Source organism: Castor canadensis, chromosome X, assembly GCF_047511655.1.
Source record: "Castor canadensis chromosome X, mCasCan1.hap1v2, whole genome shotgun sequence".
In the NCBI taxonomy this organism is placed as follows: Eukaryota; Metazoa; Chordata; class Mammalia; order Rodentia; family Castoridae; genus Castor; species Castor canadensis.
In genome coordinates, this window is record NC_133405.1 from 41,063 (window position 1) to 59,575 (window position 18,513).

Consider the following 18,513-nt stretch of genomic DNA (forward strand, 5'->3'; position numbering starts at 1 on the left):
AAAGGTTAGATTAAAAAGAATTAACCTAGAAGGTAACACCCACGCACAGGAAATCAATGTGAGTCAATGCCCTGTATAGCTATCCTTATCTCAACCAGCAAAACCCCTTGTTCCTTCCTATTATTGCTTATACTCTCTCTACAACAAAATTAGAGATAAGGGCAAAATAGTTTCTGCTGGGTATTGAGGGGGGGAGCGGGAGGGGGTGGAGTGGGTGGTAAGGGAGGTGGTGGGGGCAGGGGGGAGAAATAAACCAAGCCTTGTATGCACATATGAATAATAAAAGAAAAATGAAAAAAAAAAAAAAAAAAAAAACAGGTCCTTTCTGGGGGTGGGTACTAGTAGGAAGGGGGAGGATATAAGGAAAGGGTGTAGGAGGGTGAATGTAGTGGAAATATTATGTACTCATATATGAAAACGATGGGGGGGTGAATTCAATACATTTTTAGGAACTTTTGTAAATGTCACTATGTACCCACAGTACAATAATATGATAAAAAATAAAATAAATAAAAAACTACAGTCAGTGATATCACTTTATATAGTCAAGAGATATGCATATCAAGAACCACAAAAATGTTCCTGCATTTTGATTATTAATTCCATTCATGGAAACTAATCTCAAAAAAATAAGAAAAACAACAGGCACAAAAACCTAACATTACTATTAGTATAACAAATCTCTGAATCAGCACTGCCTAAGAGTTAAACAGTTTTATTTAGTCCAATTGATATTACTTCCATAGCAAGAAGTTCTCAGTGAAAGAAATATAGCACTAACTTACATTCTTATTTAAATTACGAAACAGCACTCTGAATAACACTGCTCTAAAGAACTTAGGTGTCCAAAATAAGGACATGATTAGGTAACCTGCAATATATTAACGCAATGAATACTGTATGAGCATAAAGTGAAATAATAACTAACAATTATTCAGCTCTTAATATATGCCAGGCATTGTACACTGTACATTACATTGCACATTAACCATAGGTTCTATTATCATCTTGTTTTTACAGATTAGAAAATAAAGCTCAGAGAGGTGAAATGCTTGCTAATAGGAGGTGGGAAGTAAAATTGAGACAAATTCAGACATATATAACTCCAAACCTTAATCACTTTATTACATTACCAACACAAAACTGAATATAAACTACGATTTTAAGTATGTATATATACATGAGGATAAAAGTTTAAAGAAAAAATAAGACAAGTGTCAGTGGCTTACACCTGTAATTCTAGCTACTTGGGAGGCTGAGATCAGGAGGATCAGAGTTTATGAGACCCCCATCTCAACCAAGAGCACCTGCCTAACAAGCAAAAAGCCCTGAGTTCAAACCCCAGTTTTGCAAGAAAAGAAAGAAAAATGGAAATTAATCATTAAGATAAAGAGTCTAGGAGAAAAAATTTTTAAAGTCTTTTCATGATCTGGAACTATTTTAAGAATAAATGTAAAAATAACTCAAATAGTAAATCCAAGATTATAAATAAATTGACATTTATGATATTTAACAATGTCTCAATTGCATATCTCACAAAGCAATTTTGTAACCATTCATTTGATTTTGTAAAAATATTACTCTTAGAAGACATATTTAAAAGAGTGATTTTCAAACTTGAATATGTATTGGAATCCTCTGGAGGAGGATTATGAACCTGAGGCCCACCCCCAGAGTGTCTGATTTAGCAAGTCTGGGTTGGGTCCCCAAACATGCATTTCTAACAAGTTGCTGGGTAATGCTGATGCTACTAGTCCATGGACCATATTGTGAGAACCTGAGCTTTGAAAAGAAATACTAGTATCATCCTAAATTTAAATACCACTGCATGAATCAATTAAAAATAAACTTGATACATCTCCTCCAAATTATTTTAATGTGCTAAGTAGGTTCTTTACAAAATGAACATAGGCCATTAGATGAAAATTATAACATAGTTTGCTTATTCTTCTTAAGAATACAAGTCATTATTTTTGTCCAAGATCAAGAGCCATAAACTTTCTATGGAGGTCAAACTGTTATAGTTTAAATAGCTATTGATATTATCACCTAGCTGGGTATCTCTAGACAAAACTAACAAAATTATTTTAAACTGCTAAACTCTCATTAAGGTTTTTGGATATTAGTCCTGTTAAGAAGACTAACAAACTTAAAGTAAAGAATAGTCACAAGTACTAAGAAGAAACCATTCATACAAGCAGACAGTAGCATAGGTAAGTAACCTCCATATATCAGTTGACAAATAGCTTCCAATAGTGAGAATATAGAAGTGTTGTCTCAGCTTCTCTAGAATAATTTGACTCCAATCCAGAATTGTTATTATTGTACACATTAATGAAACTATGCCATTAAAACATACCTATGTTTCTGACCATGATTCCTTTCAGTTCATCCACTTGGGCTTGAGTTTCCATCACTCTGTCTAGGCCCTTATTCTCCGAGTGATGCTTCTATTAAGAAAATAAGTTTTAAATGATAGTACCCAGACATTATTTACAATAGGAAAACAAAAAATAAGAGGAATGATAATTTATATGGAGGAATACTAGAAAATTGTATCTGTATTATATAAAGATACATGTCACTTTACTGGTTATCAGACCTAAGGGAAAATACTGAAAGCAAAAAGTACTTCCATATGAAAAGTAAATATTATAGTATTAAAATATCATCTTATTTTAAATAAAATTAACTGTAATGTATTATACTGTACCAAATACACATCTGAGATTTTGGGGCAAAAGTGAGGGGATATGGAATCTATGCTCACACAAGGAAGGAAGGAGAAAAAGGAAGACTGTAGTTGGGGCAGGGGGGGACAGGACAAGGAAAAGGCACCCTAAGTTGTTCCTCACTTCTTAGGTGTAATGAGACAGAAGCATACTCAGTTTCTTAGCATCTTTTCTTCTATCTCCTAAGATCACAGCATGCTTTCTATTTTCACTGGTTCCTCATAGGATCTAGAATTGAAGTTACTGATGATAATACATATGTTTAAATTATTTTCCATAGCGAAGGACTGTGGCGTATTTAATACTCAATGCCCCAACTACTTCACTATGCTAAAGGCTTCCAATAAAGAATATTATTCAATCTACCCCAAAACTATGATGAAGATGCTTTCTCTCTGCTTACAGATGAGGAAACTGGCACAGGTTGTTCAAAGAGTCACACAAAACTCTGGAGCTAATGACAAACTGGCTAATTTGAAAGTTTTGCTGCCACCTGACCCTATTTGGTTTTAACTGTGCACTGGTATACTTTTTTTGATGGTGTTTTGAACAGCTTCACAAATATAAACATTTCCCAGTGGGGAGTACAAAACAAACCACTGCTTGAATAATAAAGGCTTATAAGTAAGTAATTTAAAAGGACTTCATTTCCAGAGGAATGAAGTATACGTATACATCCACATATACTCAAAAAGAATATTAAAAAGTACACTTATAGAAGAAATGAAAGTATTCAATTACAAGTGCCTTTATTCCACATTCACAATAAAATCATAACTAGAAGTGATTATCTTTGTACTCAAATAGTCTCACAGATAAAAGGTAAGCTTTTAAAGGGTGTTCAACATCAATAGTCATCATGAAAATGCAAATTAAAAACACAATGAGATAACACTGCAAACCCATTAAAGTAAATAAAATTAAAGACAGACACAAGTGTTGGCAAGGATGCAAAAAACACTGGAACTACTGTTGAGAATGTAAAATGGTACAATCACTTTGGAAAAAGGTGTGATAAATTACATATCACTTACCATGTGACCCAGCAATTCCATTCCTAGGTATTTATCAAAGAGAAATAAAAACATGTCCTCACAAGGACTGGTATGTGTAGATTCATAGCAGCTTTACTCATGACAGTTGAAAACTGAAAGCAACCCAAATATCTAGGAACAGGTAAATGGATAAAGCAATTGCGGTTGTATGCATGCAACACTACTCAGCACAAAAGGAAACAGACTTCTAATTCATATAACATGGATGAATATCAAAAACCTTACACTGGCCAAAACAAGCAAAACACATAAGAATACATACTGTATGATTCTATTTATAGGAAATTCTAGAAAAGACAAAACTAATTTACAATGACAGAAAATAGACAGTGGTTGCCAAAAGCAGAGAGTGGGGACTGGACTGACTGGGAAGAGACATAAAGGAAAATTTAGGGCAATGGAAATGCCTTCTGTCTTGAATATGGTGGTATTTTAAAAGGATATAGATGTATACATTTATTTACATGCATAAGTAAAACATCACTGAGATGGCAATTAGGGATTTATCTAGATAAAATTTCAAATGATTAATTTGAGGTGTTCCAAAATATAAACATACCTCATGAATGAGTAGAAAGTTTATGTACAGGTTAAAAAGCCATTTGGCCATGTTCAGTGGATTTAAGCAATAGCTAGGCAGTCGAAATATATGACTTTCATGTTCTTCCTAATCCTGAGATGCTCTGACCATTGCTGATAATGAAGATCACCAATTATTATCTTTTAACCCTAAAATATCCCCTCTACAGTTTTAATAAGGAGGTTTTATTATGTTGGCTTATAATAAAACAATCAACAAAGTATACTGCAGATCAGGACCCCATATATTCATGGTGATTTAAGGTAATAAAAAAGAAAATATAAATCAAAACACTATATCCTGAGAAAGACCTTACCAGCTGCGCAGCCAAGACACTTGAGAATTCACTATTCATGGCATATGGAAGTGCTGTCTGTGCTCTTGAACCATAAGTTGTCTGGAACCTCTTCTTTACCTCATTCAGGAAATTGAAGGCTCGGGAACGTTCAAAATCCTGAAAAGCAATGAACACAGAACTCATATTTACAAAGTAAACAAAGGTGACACAGCAGGTTAACAATAATAAGTACTGAGCAATGACTATATGAGAGGAACAAGCACTGTTCCTATTTCACAGATAAGGAAGAAAAGACTGAAAAGTCACTAACTTGCAAATGTCAAGTAAATGAAAGAGTTGAGCATCAAATCCAAACATGTCTGCTTACTGCTAACTGAAGATAATGGTACCTAGCTTATCGATGTCTTGAGGTTAGGAATTGGATTTTAATTCCTCCCTATCTTTCATAGGATCTATTAGAAGGTCCAGAATAAGATGTTTGGCAAATGCATAATAGTGCAGTCTTTCACATACAAAAATGCTATTGACATAAACTTTGAATTTGTATTTTCCAATAGTGGTGATACATTTGAAAAGCTCAAGTGACATGCTTGTCTAGTTCCAATCAGTCAAAAAGTGGGTGTGATTGTGTATGTCTATCAAATTATAGCTCAAGAAAGATTCAACCCTGAACATTCCAGATCTTTTGATATTTTTCATCTACTCCAAGCTCTTTCACATCAGTCATTTCAGATATAGCTGGACTTTTTTTGTGATTGTAGAAAATATTGTAAAACCATGGCTAAAAATTTCACCTAAGATGTTTAATCTAAACAAAGGATTCTTAAACTGGAGTCAATGGCCAAAGTTCAAGGGGTACTTGTACCTGGATAGAAAACAACTTGCATTGTTATCTTCACCAGTCTTTAAATTTCAATTATAAATGTAGAGGAGTAGTAAGAAGTTCCTTTAACTTTGTTAAAAAAAAAGGTACCTTTGAATTTTTTTTCAGGTACCATCCCAGTAATTGATATATTAAGGAAGTTTATACTCATCACCATTTCAAAACTATTATTATTACTATTATTAGACTCATGATTACATCTTGTTGATGAGATGTTAATAAACAAGCATATTCATGAAGACACAAATATAAAGTGGGCCCTGTTCAGGGGTGGATTCTAGTGTGAGAGGGATGAATGGAGAAGGTGAAGAAGGGCAAATATGGTTAACATACTTGTATGAAAATACTTAAACATACTTGTATGAAAACAGAATAAGAAAACCTGTTGAAATTGTTTTAAGAACTTGGAGAAGGAGATAAGGGAGAATAATGGAGAATGATGGAGGGGTGAATCTAACCAAGGTACATTGTAAGCACATATGGAAATGTCACAATGAATCCTCCCTAATACAATTAATATATGCTAATAAAATGTTTTAAAAATTATATCCATTATTATATCATTTTAAATATACTGAATATTATAAATACATATTTTAGTATAATCAGTTTTGTTTAGAACTATATGTGCTGTATTTCACACATTTATCAACCTTCTGAGCATGCCCAAAAAAAGGAACCCTGATCTATGGCAATCATGCCAAATTCCATGACTTTTGCTAGTGAACAGTTTAGAAATAAGCATGTGGCCAGTAAGACATGAAAGGAAGTTCACTTTGAAAGAGGATGGCACACATCTGAGAAACATTTCTTCATGAATAAATAAGTATGTAGCTCCAGGCAACCATAAAAATAATTTGGGAAGAACTGATACTGAGGAAAAGAGAAAATTTGTTGATGATGTCACTAAGTTACTGAGCATGTTGTGTCTAGAGCCAACAAATACTCAAAAAAACTAATATAAACTACAAGTTTACATAGCTGACTATAATGCATTGTGATTTGGTTTTATTTAAAATCCACATACATTACAAATTCATTAACTATTGACTGGAGGAATGAAACAATCTATTTAACATTCCAATTAAAGAGTTTTGAGAAGCTATGATACCAAAGAATCATTAATACCAATTCTCATTATAGAATAGGATATATGTAGAAGTCCCAAGAGATTAAGATAAAAATCTACCTAAATTGAGCTAATTTGTACATATTCAGGTATCAAATTTTTGTCATATGCTACTCTATCTAACAAACACAAACTATAGAAAAAAAATTCCAGCTATACAAAGTTTGCATCAAGAACTGACTTATTAACACTAAACACAATGAAATAGCAATGTCTTCAAGTTACTTACATCATCAGTGATACAAAGATATACAATCCTGTCTTGGCAGATGTAATGAAACAAGTAACTGTGGAACAGAAGATACAAAACTTACTGTGGTTATAAGCAATACCTCTTTCACTTCTACCCTCTATCTATGTATAAGCAAGTTCAGTACTGCATATTATTTATAAATACAATCCATTCTTGTCCTCCTCTCCCTCATACACATGTTTCTATCAAGTTAAACTGATAGAAATTAACAAGAAATTAAAAGAAATTCTCTAACCTAGCTACGTAGTACAAAAGCATAACCCTAACCCATTAAAATGACAGCTGCTAAAGCATAATTAGACTCTTAAATCCTGAACAAGAGAAGGCATCTTAGAAGAGAAACACAATTAAAATTAATCCCCAATGGGCCACATAGTTTTCTTTGCTTTTCCTAAGATTGCAAAGCAAATACCTTTTCTACCAAATTCTCAACAATAACATTTGAGTATCTACATTGATCCAGTTACTGTGCTAGATACTGAGGATACACAAATGTAAAACCATCAGTCCCTGCCTTGCCGGGGATCACAGTGCAAGTAATTATAGTACAACATGGCAAACAGGATGATGAGGAAGCTAAAGGCAGTATGTGGTGCTGTGGGGACATAGAGGAGACAGGTAATAGAGAATTATGAAAGAGTTAATAGAGAATTATGAAAGAGTTAATAGAGAATTATGAAAGAGTAACAGAAAAGGCTTCCTGGAAAAAGTGATGCTTGGTCTGACATCTGAAGAATAAGTAAGAGATGGCAATGCAGAGTCAGCAAAGAGTGTTCTACAGTAAGTAACCAGTAAGCATATGGGCCTGGTGATAAAAAGAGCAAATAATGGATATAGAAAAGTAATCTCCATTTACAAAACTAGAGTACAGAATGTGCAGAAAAAATTAACTGCCTGCACAGATGACACTGGAGAAGTAAGCAGATATCAGGTTATACAAGATTTTAAAAACCACATTGTACACTGTCCTGAGAACAATGAACAAGCTTTAAAAGGTTTTACCCTGGGGGAGAACATTATCAGATCTGGTAATGATTCTCAAAATTTAGATATAAGACTTATTTCCTAAGCTTTAGTCCTGCATATGCTACTGTCCATTAGACATATCCAACTGGACATACCAATTAAACCTAACAGGTCCAAATAGAAGTCATCATTTCCCTATAAGATTAATTTCTCTTAAACCAGACTTAAAAGTTATTTGATACACAAGCTACAGAAAATATCAAGGTATGATCCCTACCATCAGGGAGTCTACAGTCAGGGGACAGACATAATCAATAGTGCAGTTATAATACAGTGTGACAAGTGCTACAATATGAACAAATACTAAATGATATGTAGATACACCAAAGGGGGTACCTAACTAAGTCCTGGCATTTAGGATTTTCTAAAAAAGGAAATATCTAAGCCTGGGAAGAAAAAATCAAGTTTTAAAAAACTTAAGTATAATAAATATATTCCAACAAAAGGCAAGAACTATTGCAAAGACTAGGAAGAGAGAAATACCTAGCAGTGAACCGTAAGTTGCTAAGTACGGCTGAAGAACAAAACCAAGGACTATAGTACTGAAACACAAGGGAAAGGGGAGCTAGAAGAGAAAGGGATTGAAAAACTTCTTGTAGGAGAATGGCAAGGATCTGGTGAAGAAGCCAAATATAATTCTGAAGTTTTAGGCTTAGCCAGTTGAGTGGCCAGTGGTGCTGTTAAAGAAGAAAGGAATAGCAAGAACAGATTTCAAAGGAAAAGTTTTCAACATAAGTAAAATGGTCTTTCTTCTTTTGGTGTACAGTAATAAAAGACATTTTATTGAAATTGATGAAACATGATGACAGGACAAAAACCAAGGTAGAAGGTTAAAAAGAAAAAAATCTTAGTGATACAGTCTCACTCTGTATGATACAGGGGAGGACTAGATTAGGACCCAGGTGGAGAAGCACAGCAGACAGATAACACTTTCTTTTACCAAAATTGACTTCGTAATTATTCTAGCCTTCCTTGTAGCTAGATGAAACTATGTTACTAAATTCTACCTCATAAAATATGAGTGGAAGATATATTTTCTTCCTTCCTCTGAAAGAATACCATGTTTTTCCTGACCATTTTCCTAGGAACTAACTAGAAACACACAAAGTAAGCCTAAAAAATTCTTGAAGAGACAGATTATTTACCCCTATAGCAATTTTTGGGGCCCAAAAACACATTATAGAAAACAGACTATAAAATCTACACAGTTTCCACAGATGCTATATTCTATAACACCCATTTTGGATGTAGCCCAAAAGGATAAAGGACCAGGAAAAACCTCCTGTAGAACAAGGGCAGGAGTCAAGGAGAAAAGATGAGGGAGTTTCTCCAAGACAGCAGAACCACTGACCATTCCTTAGTAAGAACAGAATCTTTGAAATCGTTGTGACTTCTGTATGTTTCTTGTTCTTCCCTTTTCCAAATGAGAGTTTCTAACTCTTACTCTGGTGATACTGTTCTTATTTCACTATTGTTTATAGGGTTGGACTGAAGGAGAAGGGGAAACATATGACTTGTCATTTAGTTTATGTTTAGTGCAGAACATAAAACTGCAAGTCATCCCCCTGATATTCTATAAATTCCTCCAGAGTAACAGAGTTTTACTTAAGCATATGACCATACAGCCAGAGATGAAATTTTCTAGCCCCTTTTCTAGCTAGGTTAGCCACATGACTACACAGTAAACAATAAAATGTAAGCAGAAATTTCTGAAATGATAAAATGTTCAGTCCACTTCTGGGCCTTGCCTTTAAAAATACTAGGCAAACACTGGGATGTAACAAGAACTGAAAGAATGTGCCTTAGCCAAAGTTGGAAAACACTAATTGAAAATGGTAGAGCCACCCCACAGGCTCTGAACCATTCATATCTGGGCTCTCTCATTTACATTCTCCAACTTGGAGTCTTCCTCAGAGTAGCTTAGACTAAATTGTAAAAGGGATTAGCCCTAAAAAGTAATAAGGATCTCCTGAGATAAGAACTAAGGAAATAAGGATTGGTTAGGTAACAAAAGATTTTTAAGCATCAATGAGGAAGGTTGAGGCATTGTTAATAGGATTACTAAGATTTCCTATCTGCGATCTTTCCAATAAGCCATAAGAGTGATTTTTCTAAAGCAAAAGGTATTACACCCTAAAACTTTGAATGCCTTCCCACTGCCCACAGGGTAAAGTCCAAACTTTAACATGCCTTATAAGGACCTACATGAGTTTTCTGCTACTTATCCTTCTAGCATTATCTTCACCATCTGGAGTAACAGTCACAAAGAACAACATAGAGTTCCTTAAATATTATTGCATGCCTTAATTAATTCTCTACCTACTGTTCTTCTATCTATTCAACTACCCACCGACCCACTAACTCCCACCCTCTACTATACTTATCAATGGATTTGACTGCTTCCTTTGTTAACCTATAATCTCTGAGGGCAAAATGCTACATTTCTTGTTATGTCACCATCACCAAGCAACATGCCTAGTAATAGCTAATACTTAGTGAAAGAAGGAACAAAAGAATATTATTATATTATCAGTATCATTTCACATATCCCAGAACTCCATAGTAATTTTTATATCTAACATTTCCATAATATCACTTCGATGATAGAATAAAATAATCACAAGTTAAGTTTATAAGTAATAAAACCAGACATTTTCTAAGATGGTGAAGGTTACTTTTCTGTCAGCTTATTCAGAAACTAGAAACAAACTAGAAGCTTGTTTTCTAGTTATCTGCTGTTCTAATTACAACAGAATTCCTTTCTTCCCTCTACCACATGCAGAGAAGAACTCACTTGCCATGTGAGTACGTTAGTTTGTTATTTTCAGAAGGTATCTTAGCCAGAATCTGCTCTGTCACCTCCAGGAAGTTTCCTCCACACCAAGCATGTTTGGCAAGAATAGTGGTTCCCCTGGCAACAACGGCAAAAAGAATGGCCATGGCTTCGATCTATTATAAGGAAAAAAACACACAGATTTTAGAATATTTCTTTGACACGATCTTTCAAAAGTAACTATCATTTATCAACATCCACCTTAAGATATAAAGTATTGAACAGAACACTATAACATGAAAATTAATAAAAGGAGCTGGTAGCATAACTCAGTGGCAGAAAGTGTGCTTAGTATCCATGAGGCCCTGGATTTGATCCCCAGCACCAAGGGGGAAAGGAAGTACGACAAGGTCACTCACAGTTTTCTAGAAGCTTACAACCTAAGCCACACTGACACTCATTAACAGTGATAGACAGGTTGCATATATAAGTTATGCAGCACAAACTAATATCATTTTGAAAAGCAATAACGATAGATAGCAAAGAGATCCGGAGAATTTATCATAGGAAAACAGTTTAACAGAAATTAGACTCTAGATTCAAAAAGACAGCTATCACCAATAACAATAGCCCATATTTATTAAGTACTCATTATGTGACAGATACCAACTTAAGTATTTAAGAATTATTAACTCATTTAATCCTCATAACTGAATGAGATTATACACTATGATGGCATGCTTATTATATATAAGGAAACTGAGACACAGATAACTAATTTCCCACAAATTACAGAGCTAATAACAGAGATGCAATTTAAACCCAGGCAGTATGATTTGATTATAGAATCTGATCGTGCCTATATAGTACACTACTTAAAGATGGGGTAAATCTAACTAAGATACATTGTAAGCACATATGTAAATACCACAAGGTATCCCCCTGTACACCTATTATATGCTAATATTTTTTAAAAAGACATTCTCTGTAATAGAAACAAAGTGAAAGTAACCCCATTTTATAAATTATGATAGTAATATCTGTCATAAAGCATTAATAAAACTATATGGAATGAGTTTAAGATTATTTTTCTTATGTTTGGCTGTGAATATGTACTATTTTTTTCATGTCACAGATCAGTTTCCCTTATTTAATGGCATGAACTTACACAGATGAACAGATAAAATTCTTCAACCTAATATTATTTGTTAGAATGCTCATTTTCACCCAATACACCAGTGGTTCTAAAACTGTATTCAGAATACAAATCTTCTTGGGTACCAGAATGACCATCACTCACTAAAAATTCAAATTCTTGCCATAATCTCCTAAAATTCTGATTCTGTAAGCCTGAGGTGGAGGAGCCCACTGCTTGGAGTCAAGGAGACATACAGTAAAGTAAAACAAAAAGACCAAGAGAAACAGAGATAAGAAATCCTATAGAACCTCACTTCTTGGCCTTTTGGATAAGATCAAGTGTAGAATCTGTTCTTATCAGTTAATATCTGAAATATTCTCTATCCAAGGACAATCTATTAGATGGATTTTTGGAGCAGGGAGATGGAATAGGAGCTTGCTCTATCCACTCCATGCATCAACCTGGTATTGCAGTACCACCAGGACTGGTACACCCTTTCAAGGGACTTTAAAAAAAGAAATCATATGGTCCCCAGACAGAAAGATGAAAAAGTAGCAGCTTCAGTCCCTGTGCAGCTTCAGAAGAACACAGTTTTGCAACAAAAAATGATCTATTGTTTTAGTGGATCATAAATTCATAATTAATTATGAATCAACATGAGGTAATTGCTTAAAATGTTTACGTACACTTAAATTACAGTAAGAAATAGGGTGCCTTGATCTCTTTAAATACTGTTGCCATTAAACTATGTGCTGGTTAGACTGAATTCAGTTCTCAGTATCTCAAGATTGGGCAGAAAGGAGACAGTACGGCTGAAAGACCTGGAGACTGTGTTATCTCAAGAATGGCTGGGGCAATCCCACTCCTGGGGATATACCTAAAGGAATGCAACACAGGTTACTCCAGAGGCACCTGCACACCCATGTTTATTGCAGCACTATTCACAATAGCCAAGTTATGGAAACAATCAAGATGCCCCACTACTGATGAATGGATCAAGAAAATGTGGTATTTATACACAATGGAATTTTACTCAGCCATGAAGAAGAATGAAATCTTATCACTCGCAAGTAAATGGATGGAACTGGAGAACATCATTCTAGCGAGGTTAGCCAGGCTCAGAATCGTATGTTCTCCCTCATATGCGGACTTTAGATCTAGGGCAAATGCGGCAATGTGGTTGGACTTGGATCACATGACAAGGGGAGAGCACATAAGGGAGATATAGGAATAGGTAGAAAACCCAAAACATGAAAGTGTTTGATGTCCCCACTCCAGAGGAACTAATACAGAAACCTTAAAGCAACAGAGGTTAACATGAGAAGGGGATCAGTAACCAGTGTAAAGATCAGTTAGAGATGAATCAACATGGATTGTAACACACATATACATGAAAGCAATGCTAGGAATATTTCTGCATAGCTATCCTTAACTCAACTAGCAAAAACACTTTGTCTTCCTTATTATGCTTATGTCTTTTCTTGCACAAAATTAGAGATAAGGGCAGAACAGGTTCTGTCTGGAAGTGAGGGGGGAGGGGGCGAGAAGGTGGGGGATGGGGTCAGGGGGAGAAATGACCCAAACAATGTATGCACATGTGAATAAATGAATAATAATAATAAAGAACGGCTGGGGGAACTAGAGAATCTAACATGAAAAAGAAAAGGGAATATGGCAGCAATTTTTAAGTTTATATACAGTATTGTCACCTGGAATATGAGTTAAACAAGGACAAACAGATATAAGTTACAGAGATGCAGAAATGGTTTATTTTTCAATACAGGTAGTCCCTAATTAAAAATCACTGACTCTTCAACACTGAGTACACAGCAGCAGAAATTTAACTTTCTTTCCAGATGTCACTAGTAAGAATTTCTTCCTCTGTCCTATACTGCTAAAAACCCCATCTATAATCAAGTCTCACCTGCCCCAACTGTAACTTTTTTGCAGTTAAATACGTAATAACATGATGACTATTGGGATAACAAAAACAACTGTGGCAGAAAGAACACTATTTGAACTCAGAAAACCTGGCTCTGCTAATTTTTAGCAGTATGCCCGTACCTAATAAACCACATAATGCTATGAAAGTATAATATTCATAAAGAAAAAGAATGAAAACATGCCAGAAAGAGAAGCAAAAGAGATAGTGGAATAAAAAAGAAAAAAGAAAGCCCTATCTCAATACTATTCCTCCCCCATTTCCTATTTGGTTCAAGAGCCATCATCTTAATTCTGCTTCATTCCTGCTAAGAATCCTGTATTGGTTATCCTGTTGGCTGCAGGAACAAACCCAAAACCAGGTGGTTTAGAACAACAAAAATGTATCATCTCACAGTTCTAAAGGCCAGAAGTCCAAAATCAAGGTGTTGGTAGGGCCACAGTTCTCTGAAATCTGTAAGGGAGAATCTTTGTCTCTTCCTAGTTTCTGGTAGTTTGCTATTCTTTGTGTTCCTTGGCTTGCAGCTATAGCTCTTCAATCTGACTCTATAGTCACATGGTATTCTCTTTGTGTATTTGTGTCTTCCTATAACATTCTATGTCTCTTCTTTTATGACACCACTCATATTGGATCAAGGGTCCACTCTACTCCAGTACGACCTCGTTCTAACTTTAATTACATATGCAAAGACCCTAATAAGGCCCCATTCATAGGTATCAGGAGTCAGGACTTCAATATAGCTTTTTGGAGAACCCAATTCACTGTACAATGAACCCCCATTTTAGAAACTGTTCCTCCCAAATCAGTCCTACTCTCCCTTCTCCCATATAATTCACATCACTCCAACTTCCCTTGCTCTCTTCCCAAAACCTCTCATCAATCTTTTTCCTCATATTACAGGCCTCTCCTTAGAACTATGGGCCAGAAAGGCAACCTGAAATAGTTTGGAGTTGGAAAAGCCTATTCCTACTGTATTAAGTTTCCAAGTAAAAGATATTTTTGCTCCAGTTGCCAAGATTCTCTGAAAGATATGTGGTCAGTGAACCCAAATGAGAACGCTAGACACACTTTATGGAGGGAGTATGGGGAAAGATCTTGGAGTCCACTAAATTAAAAGTTAATAAAAAGCTGCTGATTGGCATAACAACCAAAATGTCATGGTATAGCATTCTTTATTCAGCAATAAGCTTACAAAGAAACTTTCAGAATATATCCATTTGTAAGAGATTACCTATATAAAAAAGTTAGTAACAAAATAGCACAGCAACAATGCAAATGCTCCTCCTCATTAGAAGCATTTTTAAGTAGAGGTTGAAAATAGTTTCAGGGGAGTAGGAAAAACACCAAATCAATGTCCCTCACACTCAAGTCCATGTGTTTTGAGAAGTTTTTAATTGTGTTTTTTATTGTGATAACATTAAAAATGTGTAAGATTATTCTGGATTGTCTACATGTATACTTTACAAGCAATCAAAGGCATAAAATTCAGTGCTATATTTGCAATCATGTTTATAAATGCATAGGTAACAAGAAATTCCCCAAACTGACAGTGTTTAATTTTTAATGCCTTGGAAGCATATCTACTTGATCTTAGGCTGGCACATCCTAAAATCATAATGACAATCATGACTCAAACACTCTCACATTCCTTTATTTTTAATAAGTTTAAAGACAAAATTTGTCCTTGGTAGTAATAATTTAAAATTGAAAGGTACCTACATAGAATAGACTTTAAGAGCTGAGAATCTTATCTAACATTATGAAAATTATAGTGCAGCAGAACAAATTAATATTTCAGGCAGGAGAAAATGCTACTCAAAGATGTATTTGTAGCAAGTGGAAACCAAATGGTATCATAATGTGTGGTATGAACAAAGGTTGTGCAACTATTCAAAGAAGTGGAAGCATTTAACTCATACAGCACAGTGATAGTTAATACAAAATAAAAAAGAACACATTTCTATTACTGAACGTGAATGGATTATGTTAATTCTTGCAATAGTTTATTGCATAATGTTTCAAAGGACAGACACACAACAGATATTCTTCCACCCATACATCTTGAGCATACTATTAATTGACCTGTTGAACTAAGGGGGTGCACAAATGCTGAGGAAATAGGAAGTCATTGTATGAGGGAAGTATGGAAAAATAGAAGACACAAGAGATGAGAGCAAACTAAGATGGGTAAATAAACTACCCTGATATATGACTTAAGTCACTTGAATTTGTTCAAAGAGAAAGTCTATTTCAGTTAAAAACATACATACTGAGGATTTACTTTATGACAGCCAAAGTAGTAGACACTGGAGATATGAAGTTGAGGAAGAAGGGACTTCTATACTCAAGGGAGCCATGGTACAATGGGAGAGAGACAAAAGCAAATACAAGTAAGGTGTAATGAATGAATACTCTAAGAATGTCCACAATTATTCAGATTTCTTAAAATTCTGTAATTGTCTCACCTTGGATGAAGGAAGGAATGTAGGTTTCATTCCTACATTTGCAATTTCCTCAGTATATTGTTAGTATTATTTCTCTCTGGAAGAGAGTTCAAAAGTGTTTGGTTTGCCCTCATTATTTTCCCAGTGCTCCATAAAGTACCTAGCATGTAATATCCCTCAACTATTTGTTGAATAAACAAGTGAATATTGAATGCATTTTGGTTATAAATATACTACAAATGGTACATAACTTTATCTTTAGTCGTACCTGGCAAGAAGAATATTTTCACTACTAAACACTCTCACATTCAAATAAGGCAGTTGAGCTGATCAAAATCAAATCCCCAACTCTGCCTGGGATCTTAGGAGGAACTAAACCAATGACAGATAAAATACTAATTCTGATGCAATGACCTTGGAGGAGACAGAAAAAAAAATGAAGAACATTGCTATGACAGGAGAAAAGAACAGGTTACAGATCAAGATTATTCTTGTTGATACCACAAACATTTTTTCTGATCAATTCTTGAAACCCCACCCAATCCCTCTGAATTTCTCAGGATAGGGTTCTATCCTGTCAATTCAACTATCTTTTTTGTATTTTGCATTAACCAACACATACCATCACATTGATGATTTGTTTATCCCTGCTCCTCAAACATGTAACTTCCTGACAGTAGTGACCTCCATGTCTTATTTACAGGTAGCACTTCCTCTGCACTTAGAAGAGTGTGTAGTACATATTAGGTGTTCAATAAATATTTGTTAAACATATGAATGGATCTGCTCCCAACCAAGGGAAAAAATGTTCCAAACATGACAGTATCCTCTGGGATCAAAAGTGGGAGGCTGGTGTACAGGTAGTTGAGAACAATTAATAAGATAGAACGAAAAGGACTTGATAATTGATTGGATCGTTGGGGTTATGGGAGACAGAGACATAAAGTATTTATCGAAGAGTCAAGTACACGATCAATTTGATCGATACTGGCCATCAATAAAAATAACACGCAGGCCTGACACTGAAAAAATAGGTCTGAATGGAGGTAACAGTTCCCCCTAGAACTCAAGAGAAAGAAGAATGTCAATACTGGGAGGTGAAAAAAGGGCGTATAAGGGATTAGGAACTCACAAAAGAGCACGAGCCCTCAGAAGTACATAAAGCAGAAAGTGACGTCACTGGGTAAGCGCACAGACTTTTTAGAAGACTCTGCTATCTGGAGAGATTCAAAAGCCATGGAAAGGTCTCGCAAAACGCGAATGAGGGAAAGTTAATATTTCCCCATCCTGTAATGACAACTTAACTGACGCGTTCTGACAACAATTCGAGGCCTTTTCAGCGGCATAAAACGCATTTCTTCAAAACTGGACCTGGCTCGACAACTGGAACTGTCGACACCAAAGAAACCCAAGTCACCCTTGCACTGCCTCCACCCCAGCACCTTCTAGTCTACACCTCCGCCCTCCCTCCACCGCCGTTTCGTCGCCTCCCGCAGAGAACGCCCCACTCCATTTACCTGTCCGGGCACCCTCTGAGGGCACACGGGCTCGTGACCAAGGGTCGCGGGTCGGCCCAGGGTCGCCCACTGCCCGCACCCAGAGAAGGATGGAACCGGACGCCGCTGACTTCCGCGTAAAGCGCCTCCGCCTACGCGTGGCCTCCTGGGAGTGTGAGCACTCCTCCAATGGGAGCAGACGGTAGGGCGGGATCTGCACTTTCTCAACCCCTGTTACGACACTGAAGCATACTGCATTATGGGTGTGGTAGTTCCGACTTCAGTTTTTCCCCTCCCGTCACAGGTTAGGTCAACTCCCTTTGTAAACAACGTCAAATGCTGTAGAAGGTTCGGGGGGAAATCAGGATGCAAGGAATCTACCAGTATTGAGTCTGCAGGATAAAAAAAGAGTTGAACTTTCTCTGTCATCTCCCCGCTTAGTCTCAGCAGGTAACGTCGCGTGTTACTTTACAGACAAAACAGAATTCATCTGACAGGAAGCCCCTCTACTTTCGCCATGAAAAATTCGAACTTCCTGTACCCCTCACCATCATTTCCCCCATTCTTTTTCAATAACAATAGTAATAATAAACAACTACTCTCCTTTGATCTAAACCCGGCCCCTTACATCCCTATTCCTTCTTATCAAACCAGTCTAGCTCCTCTGCTGAATTCATCTTTCTTATCAATTGGGCTCCCTGCTTACTTGCTCTTTTATTTTCAGCGCTTAAAGACTGTCAAAATTTCTCATCTAAAACATTCCA

The 18,513-nt window shown here is 35.8% G+C and overlaps 1 protein-coding gene and 1 non-coding gene across 3 annotated transcripts in view; one reads left to right on the forward strand and one right to left on the reverse strand.

The window, feature by feature from the left end:
* Vamp7 (vesicle associated membrane protein 7) overlaps nucleotides 1-17,932 on the reverse strand; it is a 43,768-nt gene extending 25,836 nt beyond the window's left edge. Inside the window, exons 1-5 of one of the 2 annotated variants that reach the window (XM_074064477.1) lie at nucleotides 17,771-17,932; nucleotides 10,816-10,905; nucleotides 6,907-6,964; nucleotides 4,684-4,821; nucleotides 2,360-2,450 (exon numbers count right to left, since the gene is read on the reverse strand). In XM_074064477.1, the coding sequence (XP_073920578.1) occupies nucleotides 2,360-2,450; nucleotides 4,684-4,821; nucleotides 6,907-6,964; nucleotides 10,816-10,844 (316 nt within the window). In that variant the 5' untranslated portion in view covers nucleotides 10,845-10,905; nucleotides 17,771-17,932. Of the gene's footprint in view, nucleotides 1-2,359; nucleotides 2,451-4,683; nucleotides 4,822-6,906; nucleotides 6,965-10,750; nucleotides 10,906-17,770 lie in introns of both variants that reach the window. The other variant, XM_074064476.1, reaches the window with a different exon arrangement.
* LOC141419978 (U2 spliceosomal RNA) lies at nucleotides 12,176-12,365 on the forward strand. The gene has a single exon (XR_012444702.1). It is a non-coding gene; the product is annotated as a U2 spliceosomal RNA (small nuclear RNA).
* Nucleotides 17,933-18,513: the final 581 nt, after the last annotated feature.